Source organism: Semicossyphus pulcher, unplaced genomic scaffold (assembly GCF_022749685.1).
Source record: "Semicossyphus pulcher isolate SPU_LCO1_2020_fin unplaced genomic scaffold, fSemPul1.0.p SCAF_18, whole genome shotgun sequence".
Classification (NCBI taxonomy): domain Eukaryota; kingdom Metazoa; phylum Chordata; class Actinopteri; order Labriformes; family Labridae; genus Semicossyphus; species Semicossyphus pulcher.
Genome location: NW_027211691.1, coordinates 13,945,848 through 13,968,894, shown reverse-complemented (window position 1 = coordinate 13,968,894; position 23,047 = coordinate 13,945,848). Strand labels below are relative to the sequence as shown.

Below are 23,047 nucleotides of genomic sequence, written 5' to 3'. Positions count from 1 at the left end.
ATTGAGGTTACATTTGGTTTGTTCAACTGTGCATGAACTGTACAGGAAAAACTATGTAATTACCAGTATTATTCTAAGTATCATTATAAACATAATAATGAATGAACACATCTGTTATAAGATATTTTTTATATTTTCATCTTGTGTGACAACCCCTATAGCCTCTAAACCATGCTCACAAGTTAACCTTTTTAACCAATTTATGGTATATAAAGGACATGTCTGACTTTGAAAGAAACACAGCGCGTCTTCCTATAAAACTCTTCTTATATAAACGATTTAAAGATCATAAATTTCATGTCACTTACTAGAATTAAGTTGATCCTGTGTTTTTAGTGAACAGTGAAACCTTGAGGAAATAAGTTGCTGATTTATTTTCTGACTCAAGCTGTGTGTAAGGTTTCAAGGTTCAGAATGCTATGCCTTGATAAAACTTTTTTTTTTTTTTAATCTTTTGTGGCAGCGTCATCATAACAGACGATGTTTAGAGCCAGATGCAGATACAGTGTGTTGCCTGTTTGTTACACGAGGGTGTTAATCATATGAATGACTAAACAGCCAATGGGCTTGTGTCAGATATTCGTCCTTTGCCCCAGCTACTGGCTTACGCTCCCATGTAATCAAGCCCCTTACACAGCTCACTATAAAACAATAAATTAAAATAACAAAACCGACTGTATCAGAAGTATTTCACTTAAACCACGCTGACAAATGAGACGAATGTCTGTTCGCTTTACATGGCTGAGACACATCATTGATTCCACCAGCCAGCTAGTTGTTACTTCACAGACAGTGACAAGAAGAGACCAAACAATTTCTTTAGAAACTTTGGCCAGTAAAATATATACTTAGATGCCTTCTCGTGTCCCTGGGATAAATTCATGGCATTGCATCAGGCTTAAGCATCACCTTTTTGGCAAAACCAATAGGCTTTTGAAACAAATTTTCAAAACTGTCGTTATGAAAATGTGAGCTGCAAATACGGATGCCAATTGTATGTCAAGGTCTGCTTAACCATTGTCTACAAGTAAAGTCCATCCATTTCTGCTTCAGCACAGGATTCCTTGGCAAATAGTGGATGGAAGCATCTGGCTCTGGTTTGCAAACAGCACAGTCTGGCAACTTCATCAAAGCTCCACCTAAACTGCCTTCACCGAAAGTAACTTTTCTATGACACTTGAGTGATATGAATGTATGCATGCTTAAACAATGATTGGCTACATTAGGACATCCTAAATTATTTAGAGAACAGAGAAACCCCTTCTGCAATTCTAGTGGTGTAAGCGTATCAATCATAATACTAAAATGATTATAAATAGCCAAGTTATTAAGACAAAAATAACACGATGAACATGGCAGTTTGTAATCAAAGGCTTTCTATACAGTGTAGAAGGCTATTTAACCTGTCATAGCTAAATACCCTCTGCAAGTGCACACGAGCTACACGACATCATAAGTCATTAATAGATTTTTTGGGGTTTGTGAATTGTAGGTTCCATCCATGATGTCAATACTCTTAAGTAAACCAAGTAGACTAAACATAATTTTAAATTATACTAAAATGCAAAATGTGGGACGCTCAGAGGCAAATATTAAAAGCTTACATTATACATTTTGTTATACATTTTGCTTTACATTTCAATATGTTCTAACTGTACATCTATACTTTCTATGTTTTCCTATTTTCTGCCTTGTTTTTTTTACTGCACATTTATTTTTATTGTTAGTTTTGTCTACAACATTAGTCGTACATTATTTTGTCTGTTAAGCTGGCATGAGACAACGGTGTGGACGTGACGACAAAAGGACAGGGGCACGCGCAGGGTTTTTTCACACTTTTGTAAACAACATGGCGATTCACGGCTGGCCCTGTTAGCCGACTGTTGTAACACTGTGCTGTCAAACCTTTATTGTTTTGTTTTAGAAACGTTATACGTTAGGCCCGGCGGGAGTTACACATCCGACAGATTGTAAAGACCGCACAGAAACGACAAAGAGCTGGATCGACGAGCTGTCAAGAAGACCGTTTGACAGACAAACGGTAATATTAGTGTTAAGTCGTTAGCATTTTTAGCTAGCTCAACAAAGTAAGCCTATGAATCTAATTCATGAGCTATCGCACAGTAACAATATTCCGGTTACTCTGCAGAACACTTGGTTTGTTAATTTGAAAAAGTAGAAGTACAGTTGCTTGAGCAAATAAGTTGAATTTAGTTACATTAATGCAGGTCTGTGTTTTTGCAGACATCGTTACCTAACTTCTGTTTTCCTATTTCATCTCTGTGTTTTACACAACTTCATATACACATTGTGTTAACCTGGCTGTCCTATATCTAATAACTCTGATAACTGCCAGGCTCCCTTCAGTCTATGGGCTCTCAGTCCAGTTCTGGGATGTCTGGTGGAAGGGGTTCTTCCAGTGGCAACCCAGCTGAGCAGTCTGAAGCAGCAGAATCAAATCAGAGCAGCAGCAGCAGCAGCAGCAGCAGCCGAGTCCGCAGGCCGGCTGAGAGGCAGCAAGGAGACAGACAGACAGCATCTGAGGAGGACGTAGACTTAGCTGAAGTGCTGGCTTACCTACTAAGGAGGTGAAGTGGGATTGTTAAACTCTGACAATGATATTAATATGACAACCAAATTGAGCCTTTCACTACTGGGATGTTTTGTGGTATATTGTTTTATCCATGCAGATAAAGACACAGTGAATGTTAATTTTAGAATAGATCATTCAAATGTGAGACCATAAATAAAGAAAAGAACACCTCTACATTAGCTACGAAGGTGACATAGATCTAGTCTAGTTTGTTGTACTCCTGTCAAATGGCACTGGGTAGAGATGATTAAATTAACAGAATTGGGACATCACATTACACTCCAGTGCTGCTAAAGCTAAATACAGTTTGGGAGTTTCCCATCACTGTTCCAGTTTGTTTTTAATTAACTTATAGTGGCTTGGAAATGTTGTTAATATATTCCTCTTCAACAATCACTTCTAGAATCACATCTAAAAATAGCCACTAATTCCCCATCTGTTACAGTGAAAAACACTCTAAGATTGTATTGTACTCACAGCAAAATAGCTTATGTGCTGGCTGGTGTCTAACCACTGGGCCACAGTAAATACAAATTTCTGTTGGGTTGCATATCAGAATCAGAATCCAGTTTATTGTCAAGTAGGTTTACACATACAAGGAATTTGATTGATCAATAAACACAGAAGTAGAATAAAAATAAGTAAGAAGCTATTTAACAACAATACTCCTACTGTCAGTGAACTTAAGTAGAACAAGATAAAAAATAGACTATAAGAATAAGCTATGATAAAGCAATATAACACAAAATATGTACACCAGGTGTAATTCCATATCACCATTGGGAATGATTGGTTGTTGACCTGATGTGGTGCTTGTGTGTGCAGGGGCCAGGTCAGACTGGTCCATGGCAGCGGAGCCACCGGGCTGCAGCTGGTCCAGTCATACTCCGACTCTGATGAAGACAGTGACGGAGCCTGGGAGGGTCGACTGGGCGACCGCTACAATCCACCAGGTAACCTCCTACTGACACTGTTCACTGTTCAGGCATTAAGATAGAAAACTAATTTGTGTCTTGCATGTTGTCATGGTTCCCTTATCCACCATCTGTCTGCTGTAACATTAGAACCAAAACATGTACTTGCTGTATTAAGTAACAGTGTTTTGGGACAGTTTTTTTGGCTGTCTGTATTCCATGTCATTGGAATCCACCCAATGCCCAGCAGCAGAAGTAGGGTGATTGCATTTCAGTAATATGTAAGATTTCAATTGCAGATATACAGATGTAGAGTAGTGCCATTATCTTGAGTAAGTAAGTATTTAGAATTTTGTTTGATAGAAGATGGAATGAGAAGGATTTCAGAAAACAAATAAGGCTATCAGTGATAACTAATGGACCATAAACAGTGTGAGGCCGTGTGGTTATTTGAGCTTTAGAACAAAACTGCTGCAACAATCAGAAAAAGATTTATTTCTCTAAATAGCGTCTTTGTTCTGGCCGATGCCATTCACTCTCTAGCTCGCTCAATCCCTGCTGCTCTCCCTCTCTCTCTTGAATGTTAAGCCTAGAAGGGGGAGGCAAATTTCAGTGGTTTTAAAAAAAACACAACAACAAATCCTACTCATTCTGTCTTAAAGTACACATGTCAAACAAAACAAAGCGTCTTTAGAGCTATAAAAACCTATTTATCAACTCAGTTTCAATAGTAGCGGTGAATTCCTACATTCCCAGCGCCTTCCTTAGTATCCTCAAAAAATAGATAGCAATTAAATGGTCAGTGGAATGTTAAGAAATCTCCACCAGGGGTTTGAAACTTCATGTAACAACTTCTGAGAGTATGATGCCAGACTGTAATATAAACCGAAACTTTATTGTTTTTTCTCCATGTCTGACTAATCTAGTGGACACCCAACCCGACACAAATGAAGTGGACAGAAGTGAGATTCGAACCCAGATCCTGCTGGCCACAGCCTCCTCTTCCCTGAAAGGCAGACGGAGTTTCACCCACATGCTAACCGAGGTCAGACTGCAGAGATACAAAATGTCTATAAAAGTTGCTTAGGGGTGATCTGCAAATTTGTAGCATTAAGGTTGTTGCAAGATGATGATTTTTTTTGTCAGTATCATCCAAAGTTTCTGAGAAATGTGTTAAATGATATACGAGTTCTTCTTTAACTTAGACTTAGAGGTCGCAACCCCCTTGTCCTATTGTTTCAAAGGATTTTAGTCACTTATTTGTCCGCCAGTAAAGATGCCAACAGATGTTAAACAGTGTGATGTTTTCTTGTCTGATAAACTCTTTTGCTTTTTAGAGGGAGCAAGGCAGATGTAGAGGCTCCAGCTTTTCCCATGGAGAGTGCAGTCGTGTCCGCACACAGTAAGTGTCATGTCAATTTTGCATATTTTGAAATATTTATCGACAAATGACTAGAAGGTGGCACAGAGCAAGAATAACAGTTAATTATTTCGATAAGAGATTGTTTTTATTTTATGTGCTTGATTGGTGTAATTTCTTTTGTGAAAATCAATATACCAGATATGTTGTTTATAAGAGGGCTCCTGCTGTTGTCTGTCGAATGATATTGCCCCTTTTTCCTTCGCAGTTTTCTGCCAAACTATGTTTCCCACAAGGATACATACCAGCAGAAAGCCTTCTGTGGAGTGTACAGTGAGGATGGCAACATGTTTCTCTCTGCCTGCCAAGGTAAATAATCCAAGATCCATCATGAGAACCCAGAGGAGCAAAATCAGATCTGATAGTGATTCTAAGTGTTTGCTTATAGCTTAGAACACATAATCATCAAGGCCATTCATCTGGCATGTACAGAATATGGTCAGTTACACTCATGTATGATTCCATTCACGAACAACCTTTGCCTACGATTGTCGGAAGAGGGGTGGGGTTGGTCCGATTATCTTGTAGTGTGTACCCCTCTTTAGCAGCACCGTTTCATATTCATTTATATTTCAACTGATTTATCACAAGTTTATTTTAATGTAGTTTCTGTTTTCTAAGACAATAACACATGTGAGGGACGACAAGTCTCCAAACCTTCCTGGTTATTTGATTACAACTACACCTGAGAAAATTCTGTTACCCGCTACAGACCAGAACATCCGCTTGTACGACACCAGCAGGGGGCGCTTTCACTTACGGCGAACGGTGAAGGCTCGTGACGTGGGCTGGAGTGTTCTGGACGTCTGCTTCACTCCAGACGCACAGCATGTGCTCTACTCCAGCTGGTCTGACTACAGTAAGGCTAGGGGACTATTCAGTATATATAAACTTTATAATGCTACCAGTAAATCTCAGTTTTGTTGACACGAGTAATGGCTTGGGTAGGCTAAAAAGTTTGGAGAAAGTAGTGGAGTGGAATTGAAAAGTCAAGCAAAGTGAAGTAGCTTTAATTTGTTCTCTAGTAAAAGTTGTCAGTAACATTTCATCACTATACAGTTCACCAAGAAAGTGTTAGTCATTTTATTAAAAATTATATTCATGGTTTTCTCCAAACAATCCCACAATGCAATGCATCACATTTCATAGATGCAAAGGTTATTGTTGTACAACTGCATCTTATATCGGGAGAAGTTAATTACTTGCATTTATATTGTAACCTTGCAGATGATCTTTTTGAATAAAGCTTCAGAAAACACTGCAAGTCAAATCCCTCCATTGTTAACTACATGGCCTCTGCCAGCAGGTGCTGTTACATACTAATACATTCTCTGTCTCTATGTGTTTTTCCCCACAGTTCATTTGTGCAGTATAGATGGAGACAGTGAAAACCACACCGCCCTGGACCTCAAGTTAGTGTTTCCCCTCATAGTAACTTATAACATTACGGAGCAGGTAATCTATCATTCCCGACCAGCCGGCCCTTTCTCTCCCTTCATTACCACCTGGATGAATGATGCTGTCAGAACTCGTCACCTCAACATCCATCCTCTCACTGTGTGTGTGTGTGTGTGTGTGTGTGTGTGTGTGTTTTAATTGGAGAGAGTGTAGTTGTGATTCAAAATTGGTGCTAATGCTGTAGTGTCAACCAGCTTGCGTGTGTGTTTTTGTGCTTTGTAGCCCAGATGAGAGGAGGTTCTGTGTGTTCTCACTGGCTGCGTCCACAGATGGCAATGAGATCCTGGGAGGGTGAGTACAATTTGTTTTTATGTTTCACCGCAGTGACTGACAGAGTTGAAACCAGGACTTAAGTCTCTTTCAGAAGTGTAAATTCCAGCAGCATTTCTTTTCCTATGGTCGTTTGTTCAAAGTGCAAGTTGAAACCTTGACTCAGAATTCACTCAGTTTCTCTCCTCTCTTCTTTCAGAGCAAATGATGGCTGCCTTTACGTTTTTGATCTCGAGCAAAACAAACGAACGTTAAAGGTTAGTGTTTCGGAGTGGGTTTACCTGTATTTACCTTTTTTGAGTCACATCCACCTCTGTCTAAATGTGCCTCGTCCTGCAATCAAGTGCGCTGGCTCACATCAAGTTTTACACCATCCCAGCTATTTGTAATGGAGCAGAGCAGAGTCCAGCTCCTACCTGCGGCGGGGGACGGAGGGTTAAACTGCACTCCCCTCTTCTCTCACAAACCCCCCTCTGCGTAGAAGTCAGTAGCTCGCCCTACCATCTGCTTCATCACTGTCTTACGCACTTTCTCATTCTGTCCCTCCCATTTCCCCTGCATCTGTGTTTCTCTGCTTCTTCTCTGACCTTGTTGCTTTGGCCCATTTTTTTGTCCAAGATGTGCCTGATGATTATGTTTTACTAATTGTTAACAAATTCCATCAGAGGACCAAAACTACTAAATGAATTTACTACCATGTAATGTCTGTGGCCAGAGTTTGATATTTCTCATTCTTCTGTCATAGAGCACTACTGAAAAACACCAATGAGCCACTCCAGCAGACTGGATGACATGTTGTTTTATTACCATATGCATGAGCATTACAGTTTATTAGTTTATTTTGAGTCAAGCCTACATCTGCAGATGTAATTGATCACTAAAGCATTGGTTCTCAAGTGGTCTAGCCTCAGGACCCACCACCACATCCTTAATGACGACTAGCGATCCAAATTTTTCAACCCATCAACTTTATTTAAATAAAATCTTTGCAGTTTGGACCTGAGACGCAACGAAACATCACAGTATGTCAAAATCAAAAAACACAGTATAATAGTTAGTCCATATGACAAGCAGGTGGCAGAGCATAGGAACACATTCTTTCTACAATTCTTACAATTAACGGTCTTTTTTCAGCAGAAGTAAAAGCAAAGGTGTCGAACCAACAGACTGTTTATTAATGCAGGACTGCTGAAACTTAGAGACTCAGTGGAGCTTCACACATCATTAGTTGCAATACTTGCAAATGTGTACTTCAGTGATTGGTATCAAATTGTGGAATTCTTTACACATTGATTTGAAGTTTCTGAAGCAAATATTTTTCAGTTTAAAAGATTTTTTCTTCTCCCTGCTCCTTTTCGCTCATGGAATATGTAAATACAGCTGTGCTGGATTATAATGTTGGAATTGTACAGACCATGAACGGTATAAATATTATGAAATGAAATTTTTTTTATGAAAAAGTGCAACATAAATGCAACTTCATTGGGGTTCATTAAGTTTGAAGAATGTAAGTGTAACTGGAGCTGAGATTACCCAATCAGTGGATACATGGTTTGTAAATAAATTACACTTCTACTGCACGCACGTCATAGGATACCCATGTTCTCTTTAATATTTTTTTTTCAAAGAGAAACTTTTTTTTTTTAAAGAACACATCCGCAACCCACCTAGTTGTGGGTCCAGACCAACCAGTTGAGAGTCAAGGCACTAGACTGCCAACAAATGATGCTTCCAATATGTTTAAGAAAATAGTGTCCAGCAGGAAATATTTTAGCTTTAAAAAATATACTTTTTTATTTTTTTAAGATTCCCCATGGTGTTCCCTCCATCATTCAGACCTCTGTGTCTTTGCATATCTAGCTGTTATCTTTAAAGGTATAATAAGTAGGATTTTTCCTACACATTCAAACGGTGCCCCTCCTCCTGGGCTCTTTGTCACCACAAGCTCACTCTCACTCTCTCTTGCGAGAACACCCCCACCCCAGTTAGCTTGTCCTACCCGGTTTGAGGCACCTACATGTCCAACAGAAAGAAGGCCAACTCTGCATCGCCTTTTCGCCATGTTTGCCAGTCTGAATGGGGCCCAGTTGCTAATTTGAACCACTTCCACACTCACCTATAGGTTGTGATTGGCTCAGGGAACCACAACAGCGCTCCCTCCTGAAAACGTCCCGTGCAAAGCAAAACAACAGAATAGATGCAGAGGGAAGGGTCTCACAAGGGTCTGCACACACTCCCACCAACACACATGTATAGAGGCCCATAAGTGATGATTTATCTTATATTATATTTGTAAAAATCCACAATTTATTTTTCTAGGAAAATCCTACTTATTACACCTTTAGGCAGTTACGGCAGCATTTGTGTTTTTAGTCAGCTGGAAATTATGCAAAACACCACAAATCCTCTGACAGAGGTTTAAACAGTAGCTCAGTTAACGTGTATTTTCTGCATCCACACTTTAAAAGCTTATTTTTCTTATTATCTGAGCATGTAACGTTCTTAGCTTCAATGTACTTCAATCTTGCAGTAAAATCAGTTTGCCATAAAAAAAGAAAAGATCGACGCTCTTCAGCAATGTTTTGTTTCTGTCACGACTTTATCAGTCAAGCACAAGCACGCATACATAGACACTTTAACACAAGCTTGTATACCACACACGGTCTCTCACAAAGCAAATCACACAATCTTACACACCCTCGCTGGCTTGCACGCCCCCCACACAGGCACACAGGCACACTGACTCTTTCTTTTGTGTCTCTTCTCGTCAGATTGATGCCCACGAGGACGACGTGAATGCGGTGGCGTTCGCCGACAGCTCGTCCCAGCTGCTCTTCTCTGGCAGTGACGACGCGGTGTGCAAGGTGTGGGACAGACGGACGCTGCGGGAGGACAGACCGCAGCCTGTCGGACAGCTGGCCGGCCATCGAGACGGCATCACCTTCATCCACAGCAAGGTGGGGGGGCGAGGAGAGTAATGCTGCTGGTGTTTTATCAATCTGTCACTAGAAAGTTCCCCAATTCCTCCTGGGTTGTTGACTGATGATTGGTTGGAAGAAGATTAATTAAAGGCCAATATTAGCCCAGTATATGGGTATAACATTTAAGATAGTTTTCTGCCCTTTTAAATATTCCTTACCTTACCTTCCTTCTTACCTGTTCGTCTGTGCCAGGGTGACGCACGCTATCTTATCAGCAACTCAAAGGACCAGTCCATCAAGCTCTGGGACGTCAGGAAGTTCTCGCCCAAAGAGGGGTTGGCAGCTTCCCGCCTGGCTGTCACCCAACAAAACTGGGATTACCGCTGGCAGCAGGTTCCTCAGAGAGGTGAGGAGGAGGGGAGGAAACTCAGAGGAGGACGGAGGGAGCTACTGGTCATAAAGGAGACAGTAGGGAGGGAGGGAGAAGGGAAGCTGGAGGACAAGAGAAGGAGAGGTCACAAGGAGGGTGGAAAAAGGAGGAGATGAAGATGAAATTACATTATAAAAGAAGGGAGAGGGTGCAAAGGACAGTGTGTTTGTGTTTGTGTTTCTGTGTGTGTTTCTGTGTGTGTATATCTACATACATAATCTGAGCCTGTTATCCCTTCCAGCCCTGAAGAGACACAAGCTGACTGGTGACACCTCGGTGATGACCTACCGCGGCCACGGAGTCCTGCACACCCTCATCCGCTGCCGTTTCTCTCCAGAGTTCAGCACCGGGCAGAGGTTCATCTACTCCGGCTGCTCTACGGGCAAAATCATCAGTGAGTCTCACCATGATCCTGTGTGTGTGTGTCTGTGATGTGTAGTCATGTTATTTTGTATTTGTTATTTAGAAAATCCACACAGTTCTGGCGTGTATGAACGTAATGACAGGGACATGATATTGGAAACATGCCTACAACTTGCTAAATGTGTTGGATTCTGTCTGTCCAGTTTATGATGTTCTGACGGGCGCCGTGGTCTCCAGACTGTCGGGCCATGATGCGTGTGTGAGGGACGTCAGTTGGCACCCTTACGAGGACAACATTGTCAGCAGCTCTGTGAGTGATGAATGAATCATGAATAATCATAATCCGCTTTAATGGCCAGTTGTGTACACTCAGGCAGAAATTTACGTGCACTTAAAACAGGAAAACAAGCTTGAGAAAGAATATATTGAATAAAAAAAAAAAATCAAATACTGTAAAAGGTTTTAAGTTGTTGTGCTATAACAGATAATCAAATAGATCTTTATTAACAGACACTTAAGTGTAATTTTTGTATATATTGCATTCATTTGTACAGTTTAGCAGTTTCTTTCAGCTGTTAACAAAACCAGAGAAATTACTGAGCTGGAAAAATCTGAAGTTTCTTGAAGTTGTTGCCTACCATAGCTGCTAGAAATCAGTTGTTGAAACTGTAAAAAAACTGTCAAAGTTTACTGAGATGCTCTTTTGACATTGTCGTCTTGTCTAGTTCAGTAAGCTCACACTTTATGGCTAATGCAAAATGTTTTACCTTTCCACCCCAGTCCAGAAAGATGTACATCTGTATGAAGACAAAAAGGACAGCTCAGCTCAGATACACAGCTCAGAATATGAAAAATTAATCCGCAACTTAATTCATTTTGTTGATGATTGCAAACATTGATGTGTGCTGCAAAGTCTGGAAGTTTAACCTCATTTTAAAAAAGGGGCTTTAAATGTAACCCTTTTTACTTAAATAAGTGAAGGATTTCAGCTTGAATAATCCAGATAAAATAACTATTGTCAGCCACTGGGCACAAGTTAGGACCAATGACTGTATATAAGGATGGCTGACGCATCTCTATCTGCTCTCGTTGTAGGAAACTGAGGAGCCGTATTTGTCAACAGAGCTGTCAATCATCCTTTTTAAAGCATCAAATAACAAATTAAAACTAAACTTGTCAGAAAAATTAACACTTGGACTTTAATCTGAATGATTAGAACTAACTATAATGACAGAAAAAATTAATTGACACATGTTTTGATTTTATAGTGTGACTCATGTCCCATCTGATAACATGGAGGAGGCGGGCTTTATGACCTATACTGCAGCCAGTCAGCAGGGGGCGCTCAAAATGTTTTGGCTTTACTTTTAGGGAGCCGTCGTGTCGTCCTCTTTTACAGTCTAGGGTTAGGACGGACAATTGTAAACTTTAAATCAGCTACTGTGGAGAGCTAGTAGCAGACTCATCCTTCTGTGTTTCTCCACAGTGGGACGGAGCGGTGCGAATGTGGGAGCACAGACAGACCCATCCTCTAGAGGAGGAACGAGAGAGGGAGAGAGACTGACAGCCGTAGAAAGACCTTTTGAGACGGCGAGAGAAGAGAAACAAAGGAAAAGATGTCAGAGGAAGTGACATCACCACAGTAGGGCCAAGGCGGGCCCTTACAGAGGAAAACAATAAGCTCAAAAGAACTGGGAGAGACTTTAATTTCTTTAAACTCAATGCTGGATATTAATGATTACAATTATAGCGTGGTTGTAAAGTGTTAATTCAGGAGGCATTATAGCCTTACACTGTCAGGGGCAGATTGGGGCAGGGTCGGCCTACCTCTGTTTCTTTTTGCCTCACTGTCTTGCTCGGAGTCAACAGGCCATAGCTTTTGGATTTGGCCTGAAACGCTTCACACAAATGTGCTTAAGCTCCAAACGCTGAGCACTGCACTTACTCTGAGAGCTTTTGAATTGAAAAGGTAATGATATAAAGTTAATGTTGCATATTGCAGGGAGAATCTGGGGATGATTCTGTATAAATGTATAGTATTTTAATGATATGTGTGTTCAGGGAGAGTATTTAGATAGCTGTCAGTATGCTGACTTGGACTCAGTTTTGACTTTGACTGAGTCCTATTTTAACGTCTGTCACATTCAAGATCCACATTTAAACACCAAATATATTCTAATAACCCAGCACATTCTTTGCCACTTGCCTAAAGTCACGACTCCTGAACCTTGCTATGTAGGAAAATTACAGCAAGCCAATATGACCTGGACACCCAGATGTTTTACTGTTCACTCACGAGGATTGTATGCTTAATATAATTCAGACCACCAAGTCTTAAGGCGACCCCTGTATTTAGACACAGAGATGATCTGTGCGATCAACTCTGTAAACACAAGCCCTGAGCTGACTTAAAGACAATAAGAGTAATTTTGTTGGTCATTATAAACTTGTGATCTGTTTAAAACATTTGAATATGTGTGATAAAATGTTTGGTAAAGGGACTGGGGATGTGTGCGTGAATGAAACTTACACACTGATCTGTATATGCAATTTTCAGGGGTTTATATCAAAGCTCATATTTCACTCTCAGACCGTTGTTTTACAGTAACAATAAAACCTCTTTAAATGTATCACCAATGAATGAAAGCTTTGACACCGAGTGTTGCTGCTGTTGATTTCAGTAAGGGCTTTAAATATGCAAATTTACTCAGCAGAGATATGTGTCTTTTTGCACATTTTATTAAATGTTGTCACATTAAACAAACACCACATGAAACAAAATGGGAAATAGTTTAAAACTTTTCCTTTCCTTTTTTCTTTCTCCTAAGGCATTCATTGGCTTAACACTACTGTGACGTGCATTTGCCGGTAGCACACAACAGACAGCTGGCAATTAGCTGCTCCATAGCAAAGTCATGTAAAGGTCATTGTAAGGACAGCAATGTATTTGGTGGTCTAAAATTTGATATTAGTTGGAATATCTGGCTTCATCTACACGTACTGTTTACACTTTTTTTATCATTTGTTAGGGAGAGCAGGTCACAGTTCAGTAGAATTTAGCGGAATCCAGGAAACAAAGTAATCCAGAATGCTTGTCCTACAACTGTGACACACAGAACATCTTTAAACAACAGCTTTTCACAAATGGACTTCAGCAGGATCCCTGGGGCAGCAGGGCTTTAGGAGTGTAGAGTAGTAGTAGGACTGGATGTCCTTGCTTATAAAAACAGCTCCAGCCTGTTTTCTTGAGTCCCACAGAAAGACTAAATTTACTTAATTTGGCTCTGGGAGTTGAAGGGGGTTTAAGAGTCTCTGGCCTGAATAGTGGGCCTGGAAACAAAAAAGACTCAAAGGGCTGAGACAAACGCAGCTGTTCATGGCGCCAAATGCAGACTGGCAACAGTTAATACCTTAAATTAGTCTTGGCTCCAACAGCTGATTCTAAGAGCGGAGAGACTAAAGGAGAACCCAAAAGGTGCCAAATGATCCATTTCATGCAATAAGAATTCTTTCTGCAGGAAAAGACGAGACCTACAAGAAGTTGAATGCAAATGTAAATGAATAATGTTGCATCAGACAAGTAAAACTAATGAGGAAGTAGTTTTTATAGGCCATCATACGTTAGTAGGGTTTATATTTCTGTTTTTGCATCATCACTTCACATCTAATGGGATCAAATTCACAATGCTTTGGAACATGGATTAGAGAATAATGGGGTCAGATACAGCAGCAGCCATTACAATGCCTCACACTAGTCCTTGATTTAGAGGGGGAGGGCTTTAGAGGGGAAAGGGGACAGAGGGGTTGTATTTTTATAAACCATGTGCTCTCCTGCTCGCCTGACAGTGATAAAGTAGAAACGCTCCCAGAGTAGAAGTGGTGTGCCTTTCACAGACAAAAGAAAGTGAGGCAGACTCCAGTACATGAAAACAAAGAGAAAGGAAGAGAGAAACACTGTCAAAAGGAAATCTAAAACTAGTTAGAGGTTTCAACAGGAAGACAAACACAGAAGATAAACATGGACGTAAAGACTGAACGCTCCTCAAATGGCTTCACACCAGATATCAACTTGGAGAAGTTGCACAAGATGGCTGCAGAGCTGACACTGCCAGGGAAGTTCATCCTCAGGCTCCTGAATGCTGCTCTGGTGTTGTTGACAAACTTACTGGCCAGACTTTTTGGAAGCAAGCTGGTCAGAGGACATTTCCATCTGATGCTTTCTGGCTTAGTTCTGTTTGGTCCTTTGTTGAGTTTCTGGGTGTCAAAGTACAGCATCTTTGCTAACAGCAACAACTACCTGTACAGGTGAGAGCTCTGGATAATCTAAAGCGTTATAGTTGCATTTCTTATATTTTTTTGATTATTACTATCATATTACTGTAATAAAATGACAGCATGATTTTCAGTTTGACCTGGATGCTTTAAAACCTGGTCTCTCTTTAGCCCAAAGATCATTTGGGGAACATTTAAATTGGCCACATAATTGGTTATCAAAACGTGTAGTCATTAATGTAACTGATGGCTGAACACTAATTTTTATGTAGTCATGTATGTCACAATACTACATAAATATAAGAAATAGCTTATAGGGTGCTGGCATAGCTCAGTTGAGAGACAACCGACTCTACCACTGAGCCACAGATGGCCCATTTGGTGCATGTCACCCCCCACTCTCTCGTACCTACATTTCCTCTCTCTTCAGCTGTTCTAAATACAATAAAAGGAAAAAAGCCCAAAAATTGTCTTAAAAAAAGAATTATAAATAGCTTCTAAACTATAAATATGACTATTAAATGTAAACAACTAATTGGAAAATGGTGTACACTTTTCTGATTGTAGGATTAGATGCAATTAAAGCATCACTGTACCATATTTTCTGTATAGCTTCATAATTATGCTAGTAATGTCAAGTCACTTTTTAAATGAAATTTAACATACACTTTGTCATATACACGGACAGTTGAATTAATCAGCAATAAAAAAACACCCTTTCTCAATTCAACATACGCAGCAGTTTTGCTGATACAGCCTTACTTGGTCTGTTAATGTTATTGATGCTAAATATTGACGTTTAGCAATATTGTTGTCTTACATTAATGCCAATAAAGCATATTGAATTAAAAATTGTTTTACAACTTTGATACTCCACTGTAACTAAGATTTAGCATAATATTATACTATAATCCCGACACTGTCTTGTCGCCACTGTGCACTTAAAGTTTAAAGGAATAAATAATCCATGTTAGTGGTTATAATGTTGAATTTTTTGTCATAATTTATAATCACAAATATGATTTGCTTGATGATTTGCTGCCATAGAAACCTAGCAACAAGAGTTTTTTCATTATGCATTCTAACACCTTATTGAAGAATGAAAAATAGGCCTACCTAAAATCTATAAATCTGTACAATAGTGCCTTTCCAATCTACACACTTCATCTTCTAGCATCAAATTTGAGTGGTTTAAAAAAAAATCACTGAGCCATGAATTTATAGGTCTTTTTCATTCTCTGTTGGTTACAGTTGGTTTCTTTTTTTTTCACTCTTGTAGGAAGTTTCTAAAGTCCACTTGGGGTTGGACCTGCATCTTCTCAGGTTCCTTCATCCTTCTCCTCTCCACCTCAGCCCGTCACACCCCCTCTCTCCTCCTCCGCCACCTCTCTCGGATAGGGGTCGTCGGTTTGCTCTGGTGGGGCTCGCAGCGTGTCCTGACGCTGCTGGAGGATGCCGCAGGAACGTGTTATGAACCTATGAAATCTGACCAGGATATCCAAGGCACTTCCCCCTCAGTACAGCCGCTGCTGCTTCTGCATGAAGACCAGACAAAGGCCTCCTGCCTCAGAGCCAACATGGTTTGGAGAGGTTACGAAGTATCTCAGGATGTCCTCATCCTATGCCTGTGTTGCCTGCTGCTTGTCGAGGAAATGTCTGTTTTTTGCACTTACCTGGCTCAAGCTAAGTGTCAGAAGAGGTCTCATGGGGGGCCTTTAAGGTTCATCTTCCTTCTGTGTGTAGTTTTACTTGTTGTCTGGATGTTCCTGCTTCTGTGTTTGCTTGCACACTTCCCCAAGTTCCCCTCCCAGCAGCTAGGGGGAGCTCTGGGCTACATGGGCTGGAAAGGACTTTATCAGGGATGGTACAGACTCAAACCAAGCTGGTGCTGTCCTGGTTTGCCAGGAAATGAAGGTTTTACCTCCAAAGACATCAACAAAAATCATCAGTAGTATGAAACCTTCAGTAGATTATGTTTAAGGGATGTAATTGCGACCTTGAAAGCTTTAGAGGAGTCAAAATGACGACAAAGGAGGTAGTGTTTTACTTTTAATACTCTTGAATATGCAGGTTACTTTTATTGCAGGTCCATTTTTTCCTAAAAGGACATTTTATATTACCATTTAGACAAAAGACATGCAGACAGTTTTGTCGGAATCATGTTGCTTTATTTTGTAATCTGAACCAAAATGAATGCACCGTATGAAAACGAAGACATTTTTGTCAAAGTAGGTGTATTGTTACTTGATGCGAGTGTCACACAACACGGATTGTATGTTGTTAGTAAGCGTGACCGTGCTGAAGTCAGTCTCAGTAGATGAGAGCCTTGCCGTCTCCTCTGGGCTTCTTAATCTTGTCATAGTTCTTGGTAATAATGTCAAACAGCACAGCCTGGAGTGAGACACACAGAGAGAGACATCAGAGGAAATGTAGCAGGAAATAGATATGAGAAAGACAGACAGCACGTGAGAGAGACAGAATAGTTAGAAGCTTTAATAAAATAAAGAGATGTCCAGATCCAGAGCTGTAATATTGTCAAACAGCTCCTTTCATCATCACCTGAAACGCCTTGTTCATTAACAGCCTCAAACACAGGAGGACAATAGCCGGAGGAAGGAGACAAACAGTGATTAATGGATGGGAGATGAAGCCCCAATCAATTTAACACAAGCACAGCAATTACTTTAATTACCCTCCTATTAAGAGGGAATGGATTGCATTTAGCCACTGTCCCTGCTGCTGGGACACGGCTGGAATATTTTATAGATATGTGCTTAGTTTTATTTAGAATACAGCATGAATACAACAGATGGTATGGTATTAGATTCATGACATTCAGATGACATGTCTTTAATGCAGTCATTCTTTTTTCTGTATATGACATAAAAGCTTTTTAGAAAGCAACCTAACAGTTAACTGACTGAGTTTTCTTACATATGTGTTGCTGATGTCCAGGATCACAAGGCGGAGCTCCCAGTACTGATACTGGTCCAGCTCATGAACCAGCTGTCTGTAGTCTCCCTGCCACAGAAAGCACACAGAACACAGAGTTTATATGCAGAAACATACAGGACATGGCACATCCAGCATGTACCCAATTTGCATAGAGCAGAACATTGTCATAATAGCTTTTATTTGTAACACAAACAGGGCATACAGTCCGCAGGTGGCACACAAAGAACATCCATATCTTTTGTCTTAATGTATTCTCTCACTGAGTGTGATATTTGAAACACAGAAACGCAAACATTACAATGTACCACTCCGATCAAAATTCAAAACATGCGATACTGACCACATGGGATTGTTTGGCAGCTTTGGCCACAGCATCGCCTCTCTCATTGTAGTATCTAACAATCAAAGAAAGAGAAGTTACTTGTCATTGTTTTAAACACATGTCAACAAGATATATTACTAATTAACCTTAAAATGCATGTTTTAGAAGAGAATGATGTAGCTATTTCACTTCAGCCAATCAGGAAACAGCATAAATTGCCCTGTCTCTGGCACTGCAGTAGCCAAAGACAGCTCCGGATCCTCTGTTTCCTAACTCTCCGTCTTCGCCGTTTATTAAATGTTACAGCTAACCTAATACTAACGTTACAGTATTAATGCAGAAATAGTGGGGTATGTCTGTGTCTTACAGCAGCATTGCTATGAAGACGGCAGCTGAACGGCTCAGTTTTAGAACGTTTACGATCAGATGTCAAGGAATTCTTTTGGCAGTGGCATCCAGTCTCATTGCGAATCATTGATCTGAACTGGCCTTTAGACCAAATGATGCTGTTACAGCAAAAAAGTACTAAATTAAACATTGGTTGTATTTAATAATGCACATGGTGATTTATTGCTTGTAGATTCAACTTTCAATTTGTTAGGGGAAGATTGTATTATTTATTTTTTTAATGTTAAATACAGTAAGATTTTTTATTTCCTGTCTTTACAAACCTTTATTAAGGTGTGTTCAGTTATCATGACATCAACCTCCTTTCAGGACTGTATTTTTGGATACGCTGTGATTGGCTAACAGTTCTCTGACACTTGTGTTTTGCTGCATCTTTTTGGGGTGAATGACACTTCTATCATTGTTAATGTCACTGCATCTGTATTTTTTATTAAAAAAAAGAAATACCACAAATTAGCTGTATTGGTGTGGGCTCTTACTTTGAAAGTTGAGTCTGGAATGCCTCGACCTTGGTGCGCGTGGTGGTCAACAGCTCAAACACTTTCTCCTGTTGGACAAAACATAAGATATCAAAACTAACTGGATACATTTTACACAAGCGATAAATCCCACACAAGAAAAATGTCTATACACATTTTCCAGACACAAAACATGGGAATGATTTTACTGCTTTTATTTATCACCAGTTACCAACCTGTACAGCCACTCCAAAGTTGTTCCCATCTTCAATTTTAGGGATCTGGAGTTGCACCCACATTGACACCTGCCAGGAAAATATTAATGTATTAATCTCTAGTAAAATAAAATAGTTTTATAATAGTGATCGCTGTTATTCATCTCATGTATTATACATTTAAAACAGGTCTTTTCAGTGCTTATAGATGGAGATCAATTTGTGCAAGCTTTGTTACATAAAACCGTATTTACGTAAAGGCATTTTCTTTACACATGCTGTGTACAAGATACATAATGCTAATGAATAATAACATTTACACTAATTTTCCTTGTATAAAATGAAGCTTATCACCTGAAACACTGAAATCATCAGGAAGTTGCAGACTGAAAAGTTTACACTGTAAAAAGAATCTAAATCCATGAAATGGAAGCGAAACTATGAGACGAGTTTCCGTCTTTCCCATGAAGTTTACTTTATTATTATTATTATAGTTTGTTCTGATGTTTGCTGAGTTTGCTATCAAAAGACTGACCGTGTTGAGCTTCTCCTTCAGTGTCTGGATCTGAGGCTTCACCTCACGCAGGAGAATCTCCACTTTCTCGTTGCAGCAGATCGGACCACAAGGAGGCCCTGGCGGACAAAAATTCCCAAAACATTTTCTCTAATGTACAATATAAGAACATTCTGGATCAGTTGGGCTGCTTTCAAAAAAGGATTTGTTTTGTAATTTCGAACTGTGGTTCTCTCTGTGGCCAAAAGTGGGTCGCGGAGCTGTTTTCTGTGGCTGGCAGATGTGTGCTTGGCAAAAAACAGACAAAAAAAGTGGCACAATTTTCATTTTACAATTACCTGAATCTTCCTCCTCTTTATCGCTGTCTTTGTCTTTCTTCCCCTCCTTCGCCTCCTTCTGCATCATGGGAACAGAAGGCAGCAGGTCAAATAGTTTTCACTGCCCATTAATCTAATGTCAAATGTTGGATGTCTTTGTATAAGAAATGTAACCTAGTTGCAGCAGCCCCACAGCTAAACTGAATGTACTCCAAACACCTCAAGTTTGTTCCCAAACGTTGCTGCAAAACATTGATCCAAAACATTCTAAAACTGATGACACTGGCAACGTTACACTCTCTCCTTCTCCAAATCAATGTGTGCAATATGAGAGCAACAGCTGAAATAGAGCAGACACTTGTATAAATAAGGAATATAATACAGGGTTATAAATAAACTGGGTAACATTTCTGCTGCAAACTTCTATCCCATAATCATGTCTTTTGAATACTAGTACCATTACTATTAGTAGTTAGTACTATTAGTCTAATCAAAAGTAAACTGAATATGACTCAATGCCAAATAAACAAAACGAAATAGATATTCCTAAAGCTCACCAATAAAATAAAACGCCCTCTCACTGCAAATTTGTAAAACAGTCGTTGGAAATTGCACGGCGATTGGTTGCCATGGTAACAAGGATAGTTTCTGTGTTGTGTCTTGATAGCTCATAAAACGCTAAATATAAACTCTTGGCTGAGGATCCAATTTGAAAGGCTTAATGCAGCACTCCTGAAAAAATACTCACTTTACTGTGAAACCTCTGTTATACTTTTTCATATATTATGTCTTGTATGAGCGCTGTCGCCTCATAGATAGAAGGTTCCTGGTACGAATCCTACTGTAGACATATGGGGCTTTTCTGTGTGGAGTTTGCATGTATCTCCCAGTGCATGCGTGGGTTCTCTTCTGGTACTCTGGCTTCCTCCCACAGTCCAAAGACATGCTTGTTAGGTTAATTGTAACTTAACAAGAATTATGATGGCGCTTCCTCGGTTCCTGTTTTTATTATTATCCTGATGCACAAAGGGGTTTGCCTTCTGGGCCTTACCCTACCCCTACCCCTACCCCAAACCCTGACCCTGACCCTGCTGGGGGACATGGGTTTCTTTTGGGGGGCTTTCCTCCCACTAGCTATTACAATTTTAATGTTTTATTTACACATTGTTGTATTATGTGAAGCACTTTGTGTTACATTTTATTTGTATGAAAAGTGCTATACAAATAATAATAATAATAATAAAAAGTCTGATTGATTGACTGATTGAATGGGTGAATCTAACATTGCCTGCAGGTGTGAGTATGAAAGGTTGTCTATCTCTATGCACCCTGTGTTTGACTGGCGACCTCTCCAGGGTGTACCCTATATATGCTGTATAGATAATAGAGGGATGGAAGCCAGAAGTGTTTACTTTCCATTCAACCTCTTGAACCCTTACAATTCTTTAAATGGTTATTATCTGTTAGAGCTGAAAAATTAAACTTGAAGTCAGTTACTCTACTCAAACACATGTCTCAACCCTCCAATGCTTTAACATATTGGACCAATAAAGCCTTAACCCTAGTGAGTGTGGGACCCACCTCCTCTTTCTTCTTGCGTTTAGCCTCCTCTTTAGCGGGATCTGGTATCGGGATGTCAAGTGGAGCCTTCAAAGATGCCATGTCATTGCAGCTGAAAGATGTCTGGCGGAAAAAACATGTCAGAAATTTTACTTCTGAAAACTTTTCTGGGATGTCAAGGACTCACATCAGATGCTTCTGTATATCTGAATAATTTTGTCTTAAGAAAAGAGATTTTTTGTTCGAGAAAGGAACAGGGAGTCTTCATGTTTAGGTAAAGACAGATAAAGACCCCTTCGGGACCCCCTGTTTGGCTGATACATTAAAAGATTGATACCTTCAACAAAATCTGCAGCTCTTCGATCTTCTGAGGAAAGAATGTTGAAACCAGCTCTTCTGCCTGTTATCCAAGAAGTTGTAATTATTGAACACTTCTCATGACAATGTCATAAACGTAAATTCACGTGCCAGTTTGGAAAGATATATAAATTAAATTACCTCCTTGGTGAGCTTCTGGCAGAAGTCATCCACCTGCAACAAAAAGACAATGTGATTTAGTTAAATCATGTTCCCTTGTGACACCGTCGATTCATAAAGAATATCCTGTAAAAAAAAAAAGAAAAAAAGAAAAAAGAAAAGTCCTATTCACACTTTACAGGCCGTTTTGCAGCTTATCACATGAAAACTACCTTTCAACCTCGTATGACCCCTGCTGTCTGTTCAGTTCGCAGAACAAACACTTTCCTGAACACCTGCCCACTTGTTAAATGTTTCTGACCCACCGACCCGCACTTGCACTGGTTTAAAATGTTGGTATAGCATTTCTGAGCATGCTAGCATACTAGATAATCCGCGCTCACCTGTTTCTTCGACTCGGGGCGAATATCAACAGAAGCCATGTCGTCTCTGCACCTGAAAAGTTGTTGGGTTGAGTTTATTAAAGCGTTTTGAACTTTAACTAAGCGGTGAGAGAGTATAATCAGCTCGTTATCTGTGTAATTCAATGCCGTGCACAACACAGCAAGATACTCACAGTTACTCAGCATAAAAAACGAAAACGAAAGTAAGTCGTATTTCAGACAGTTCCGTACTTTCCCTAGTTTCAGCGACCGCCCTGTTGCATTGTGGGACACGTAGTTTTAAAAAGGTTTTTGGCATTCACTTTCCTAAAGTAGAGGCCACTTACGGGAAATATTGTAGGCTACAATACTACTCAGAGGAACTAATAATAAAGGCATGGTCTGACAATGTCGAGTTTTTATCATCCAATATGACGTTGTATGAACCCACATTTAACAGTTAACTATTTTAAGTTCAAAACAGGGCTGCTGGATTTCACCAAAAATAAATCGTGTTTGAATGACATTTGTTGCGTTTTGTGCCAAAAAAACCCCATGTTTATTTTAAGATCAAAATTTGTAGGCAAGTTCATCTAGGCAGCAGAACAGTATTAGTAGAGATTTGGATATTACACTTGGTGATATTGTATTTTGGTTAATTGGACAAACTAGGCTATAGAAGATATACACATCATGTATTTCAAAATATAATTTCTAAATTAGATTTGTATCGCTAATAAATCTAAAATGATTATCTGAATATATCTAACACTTCATATTTAAAAGTGTGACTTTTAACTGTTCTTTAACAAAAGTGG

General features: G+C 39.8%; 3 protein-coding genes across 4 annotated transcripts; 2 read left to right on the top strand and 1 right to left on the bottom strand.

The window, feature by feature from the left end:
- Window positions 1–1,856: 1,856 nt before the first annotated feature.
- Window positions 1,857–13,140, top strand: dcaf11 (ddb1 and cul4 associated factor 11). Its single transcript, XM_069666951.1, has 15 exons — window positions 1,857–2,041; window positions 2,357–2,588; window positions 3,419–3,546; window positions 4,434–4,552; window positions 4,845–4,909; window positions 5,136–5,236; window positions 5,640–5,786; window positions 6,285–6,339; window positions 6,608–6,676; window positions 6,855–6,912; window positions 9,427–9,612; window positions 9,829–9,982; window positions 10,248–10,400; window positions 10,573–10,679; window positions 11,856–13,140. The coding sequence occupies exons 2-15, from the start codon at window positions 2,371–2,373 to the stop codon at window positions 11,931–11,933; spliced, it is 1,638 nt and encodes a 545-aa protein (XP_069523052.1). The 5' UTR covers window positions 1,857–2,041; window positions 2,357–2,370; the 3' UTR covers window positions 11,934–13,140.
- A 1,145-nt stretch (window positions 13,141–14,285) lies between these two features.
- Window positions 14,286–16,950, top strand: LOC138595626 (fat storage-inducing transmembrane protein 1-like). Its single transcript, XM_069666956.1, has 2 exons — window positions 14,286–14,674; window positions 15,921–16,950. Exons 1-2 carry the CDS (start codon window positions 14,388–14,390, stop codon window positions 16,591–16,593), a joined length of 960 nt encoding a protein of 319 aa, XP_069523057.1. The 5' UTR covers window positions 14,286–14,387; the 3' UTR covers window positions 16,594–16,950.
- Window positions 16,788–22,462, bottom strand: psme1 (proteasome activator subunit 1). 2 transcript variants are annotated; one of them, XM_069666958.1, is made up of 12 exons: window positions 22,424–22,462; window positions 22,251–22,302; window positions 21,889–21,921; window positions 21,728–21,790; window positions 21,412–21,513; window positions 19,852–19,909; window positions 19,535–19,632; window positions 19,021–19,089; window positions 18,806–18,873; window positions 17,937–17,991; window positions 17,576–17,662; window positions 16,788–17,032 (listed from the first exon to the last, which is right to left on the bottom strand). In XM_069666958.1, the coding sequence occupies exons 2-12, from the start codon at window positions 22,287–22,289 to the stop codon at window positions 16,952–16,954; spliced, it is 753 nt and encodes a 250-aa protein (XP_069523059.1). In that variant the 5' UTR covers window positions 22,290–22,302; window positions 22,424–22,462; the 3' UTR covers window positions 16,788–16,951. The 2 variants fall into 2 exon arrangements, with proteins under 2 accessions (XP_069523059.1, XP_069523058.1); XM_069666957.1 differs by having other exon boundaries at window positions 22,251–22,437.
- Window positions 22,463–23,047: the final 585 nt, after the last annotated feature.

Coding starts and splice junctions, on each gene's coding strand:
- dcaf11 (XM_069666951.1), top strand. CDS start 2,371: ATGGGCTCTCAGTCCAGTTCTGGGATGTCTGGTGGAAGGGGTTCTTCC. Junction 6,677..6,854: donor GGCAATGAGATCCTGGGAGG/GTGAGTACAATT, acceptor CTCTTCTTTCAG/AGCAAATGATGGCTGCCTTT. Junction 6,913..9,426: donor AAAACAAACGAACGTTAAAG/GTTAGTGTTTCG, acceptor TCTTCTCGTCAG/ATTGATGCCCACGAGGACGA.
- LOC138595626 (XM_069666956.1), top strand. CDS start 14,388: ATGGACGTAAAGACTGAACGCTCCTCAAATGGCTTCACACCAGATATC. Junction 14,675..15,920: donor AGCAACAACTACCTGTACAG/GTGAGAGCTCTG, acceptor TCACTCTTGTAG/GAAGTTTCTAAAGTCCACTT.
- psme1 (XM_069666957.1), bottom strand. CDS start 22,436: ATGCTGAGTAACTGTGAGTATCTTGCTGTGTTGTGCACGGCATTGAAT. Junction 19,910..21,411: donor AACGCAAGAAGAAAGAGGAG/GTGGGTCCCACA, acceptor CCCATGATGCAG/AAGGAGGCGAAGGAGGGGAA. Junction 19,090..19,534: donor TGAAGGAGAAGCTCAACACG/GTCAGTCTTTTG, acceptor TTTTCCTGGCAG/GTGTCAATGTGGGTGCAACT.